The sequence below is a fragment of the Benincasa hispida genome, chromosome 1, assembly GCF_009727055.1.
Source record: "Benincasa hispida cultivar B227 chromosome 1, ASM972705v1, whole genome shotgun sequence".
Taxonomy (NCBI): domain Eukaryota; kingdom Viridiplantae; phylum Streptophyta; class Magnoliopsida; order Cucurbitales; family Cucurbitaceae; genus Benincasa; species Benincasa hispida.
The window spans coordinates 39,816,957-39,820,971 of NC_052349.1; the positions used below are offsets into that span (position 1 = coordinate 39,816,957).

At 38.9% G+C, this 4,015-nt stretch overlaps 1 protein-coding gene across 2 annotated transcripts; it reads left to right on the top strand.

Moving 5' to 3' along the window:
- The first annotated feature begins 346 nt into the window (after positions 1–346).
- Positions 347–2,044, top strand: LOC120088241 (WD repeat-containing protein LWD1). 2 transcript variants are annotated; one of them, XM_039045394.1, is made up of 2 exons: positions 347–1,563; positions 1,792–2,044. In XM_039045394.1, the coding sequence occupies exons 1-2, from the start codon at positions 529–531 to the stop codon at positions 1,825–1,827; spliced, it is 1,071 nt and encodes a 356-aa protein (XP_038901322.1). In that variant the 5' UTR covers positions 347–528; the 3' UTR covers positions 1,828–2,044. The 2 variants fall into 2 exon arrangements, with proteins under 2 accessions (XP_038901322.1, XP_038901329.1); XM_039045401.1 differs by having other exon boundaries at positions 348–1,574.
- The last annotated feature ends 1,971 nt before the right edge of the window (positions 2,045–4,015 follow it).

Sequence of the window (4,015 nt, forward strand, 5' to 3'; positions counted from 1 at the left end):
TAATGTCACCAACATAAGACATCCAACCTTATCCCTAAACTATCGATCATTTAGGACCTTATCCATACTATAGATCATTTAGGTCATTTGATTCATATGTATGTTTACCAATACGGTTCAAATTACATAAAATAATATTTTTTTAATAGATAATTGCATATATAAAATAATAACTATTGTTTTAAATAACTTATCAAGTATAGGGCATACATCCCAACACCACCCTTATGTTGTACTTAAAAAATAATAATAATAACAAAAAAAGAAATTAATGGATATTGGATATTGGATATTGCATAAATAATTTAGGTGGAAATTGGATATTTCAGAAACAATAATTTTATATGATTGATTGGGACAAGGAGGGTTAAGTTCCTGGTTGCTCCAATTCATAGCAGGCAATTCAACTGGATTGACTTCTTCCTTCATTCGTTCGTTCCTCATCATCCATTCAAATACACAACTCCTTGGCCTTCCCCCTTGCATCCATTGAAGAAGAAGAAGACGACATTTCCACACAGAAAGCCGATGGGTGCAAGTAGCGATCCCAATCAGGATGCTTCCGACGAGCAGCAGAAACGCTCTGAGATCTACACCTATGAAGCGCCATGGCACATCTACGCCATGAATTGGAGTGTCCGCCGTGACAAGAAATACCGTCTCGCCATTGCTAGCCTCCTCGAGCAGTATCCCAACCGTGTCGAGATTGTCCAGCTCGATGACTCCAGCGGCGAGATCCGCTCCGACCCTAATCTCTCCTTCGAGCATCCTTACCCTCCTACTAAGACCATCTTCATCCCCGACAAGGAGTGCCAGCGCCCTGATCTTCTCGCCACTTCCAGCGATTTTCTCCGCGTTTGGCGCATCTCAGATGATCCTTCTTCTGTAGAACTCAAGAGCCTTCTTAATGGCAACAAGAACAGCGAATTCTGTGGCCCTCTCACCTCCTTTGACTGGAATGATGCTGAACCTAAGCGTATTGGGACCTCCAGTATCGATACTACCTGTACCATTTGGGATATTGAGCGGGAGACCGTTGATACACAACTCATCGCCCATGATAAGGAAGTCTACGACATCGCCTGGGGCGGTGTTGGTGTTTTTGCTTCCGTTTCCGCCGATGGTTCTGTCCGGGTCTTCGATTTGCGCGATAAGGAACACTCTACTATCATCTACGAGAGCTCCGAGCCTGACACTCCATTGGTTCGACTAGGCTGGAACAAGCAGGACCCGAGATATATGGCCACAATTATCATGGATAGTGCCAAGGTCGTTGTGCTTGACATTCGCTTCCCGACGCTCCCCGTCGTTGAGTTACAAAGACATCAAGCTAGTGTCAACGCCATTGCTTGGGCTCCGCATAGTTCTTGCCACATCTGCACAGCAGGGGATGATTCTCAGGCCTTAATTTGGGATTTGTCATCCATGGGGCAACCTGTCGAAGGTGGCCTCGATCCCATTCTTGCATATACAGCTGGAGCAGAAATCGAGCAGCTGCAATGGTCTTCTTCCCAGCCGGACTGGGTTGCGATTGCCTTTTCGACTAAGCTTCAGATTCTTAGGGTATGATGCATGTGAGTGATTCTATGTAACTTTTCAAATAGTAGCACATCTGGGATCTTACTTGTTCTGGCATGTTCCTTCATTTTCTTTTCGCAACAACACTTTGGTCATGCTATTAATTGTTTTTCATCCCTGCTCTTAGAATGTCAAATGGTTGATGTAGCCATATTTTACCTAGAGCTGTTTGTACTCTATTCTTTTAACCATTTTTCCTTTTTGTATATGCAGCAACACCTAGCTTTGGTTCTTCACCTACACAGATAGTCATGTCTGAGAACCATCATGTGTAACTTTGTTGTGCTAGTTAATGTGTCCAATCCATCCTTTAAGAACTACAGAACCTACAAAAGATGCATACTTAGTTTTCTCTATCTGATATTTACAGGGCTTTGTAGATAGACCTCTCTGTATGTAGCAAGTTACAGATATAGAATGATTTATTCCTTTAATGCCATGAGGATTCAACGTACAGTTTTCTAAATTTTGTTTTGTTTTCTTTTAATCGAAACTTCACGAAAGTTGATTTAAGACTCAAAGTTCGATTTATCCTTGGTAGTGCGTTCGGCACTCACTCAACTTTTGGTTGAATTGAGTGAGATAACAGTTGGTAGTGTACAGCTCTCAATTGATGTTGTTCTGATAAATTATAAATATTATCCAACAATTATGGAGTATGAAAATTGTGTGCATTCCTCTCAACTTGGAGAATCCTTTATTCTCATTTCTCAATGATGGAAACTAAAAGGGTTTTCTGCTGGATTTGAAGTGTGCTAACTTTCTTTTCTGGAATGGAGAGGAATTTGATGAGAATTAAGTCCATGATTGTGCCACATGGCCTCATCTTTGGTGCATGTTAAAATTGGCTGATAATTAACTTACATGACTCAGTACTTAGTAAATTGGCAGAAAGTTAGAGGAAAAAAGTTATCTAAAAGAGTAAAGTTTCTAATTTTTCCTCAAAATTCTAAGAAAACGGTTGAAATTTCAAGTTATCATTCTGTTTGGTAATATTTTTTTCTCATCTAAATGCTAGCAACAAATTCATTGAGTAATATGCCATGTAAGTTTATCAAGAATGTTGAGGAAAAAAAGCATGCAGGCGTGAGATATGGCATTGTTCACTTTGTTTGCCTCAAGCGAGATGACCACCCAGACATGAAGCTTGTCTCTTGCCTCTGCATCAGGTGTTCCCAAGCATTTACTTCAACAGAACTTACTTGATATGATTTAATATAGAAGGACTTATAATTGAAAAACGAAAATGAAAAGGAAGGATTGGTTCTGTGGGCATCATCACTCTTGAGTCTTTTGTGCACCAACCTATCAGTTATCACAACGTCTGTACTAGTCTAATTCACTTTCCCATTCTTCCACCACCCCACCCAGAATCTTTTAGCAGTATCTAGCCTAAACATTCTCTTCAACTCCCCGTTGGTAGTGTCTGCATCTCACATTTTTCTTTCCTACTTAATATTCCTTAAGAAAAAGGGTCGTGTGTGCTCTTTGTGTTCTCTTGCTCATAGTTCCCAGATCCTACTCTGAAAATTGAATCAGGAATTAGAATCCCAGTAGGTTAGCCCTTTCCTTCACTTTAATTACTTAGCTTTGTAAAATTAATATTTTATTATGATGAAATAACAATGATTCTTTATTGCTTATGACTTTTCTCTATCTTTGAAGTCAAAACACGTGAATTTTGTTTGATATTGAATATTTTAACTTTATATTTAAATTGTCATGTTTGCTGATATTATTTTATAAGGTATTTGGTATTTTGCAACATCACGTCATTCCTAACCTAGGTTTAGCCTTGTCTTTAGATCTTCTGCACCTTAGTACATGTTGCACCTTTAAGAAAATTGCATATAATTGTTCCATAGATAAGCTGGGAGGGGTAGGTTGGTTTAGGAATAAAATCAATCAAAGGATTTTTTTGTGGAATGGAAAAAAAACTGAATACATTTTGATTGAAGTTGGTATGCTTGATTTTTCCTTTCTATTTTCTGTTGATTGGCTTCATTATATTAGTTAATTTGACTTTTCTTTGTCATACTGGTGTGGATGGTCCAGGATTAATTTTTGCTCCAAATGGAGTCAAGCTGACCTGTTCATAGCCGTACCATCTAGAGTCAAGATAAAAGATTCTAGCATTTCATTCACATCTCAATTATGGTGTGAACAACTGGATAAATTTGTTGGAAGTTGATATCTTTGGTTTTTCCTTCATCCTTTCTTTTGTTCTATTTTTAGTTGGCTGGGTTCAGTATGTTGGTCATTTTGAATTTTCTTTTCGTCATATTGGTGTGGAGGTCTGGGTCAGTTTGTGCACCTAATGGAGTCGAGCGGATCTGTTCATAACCTAATGTCAAGAGTGAAGGAAAAACAAAAGTCCAACATTCATTTACATCTCTACCTCTCATTCCTCTGAATTCTGTGTTGAAGGAGGCTCACT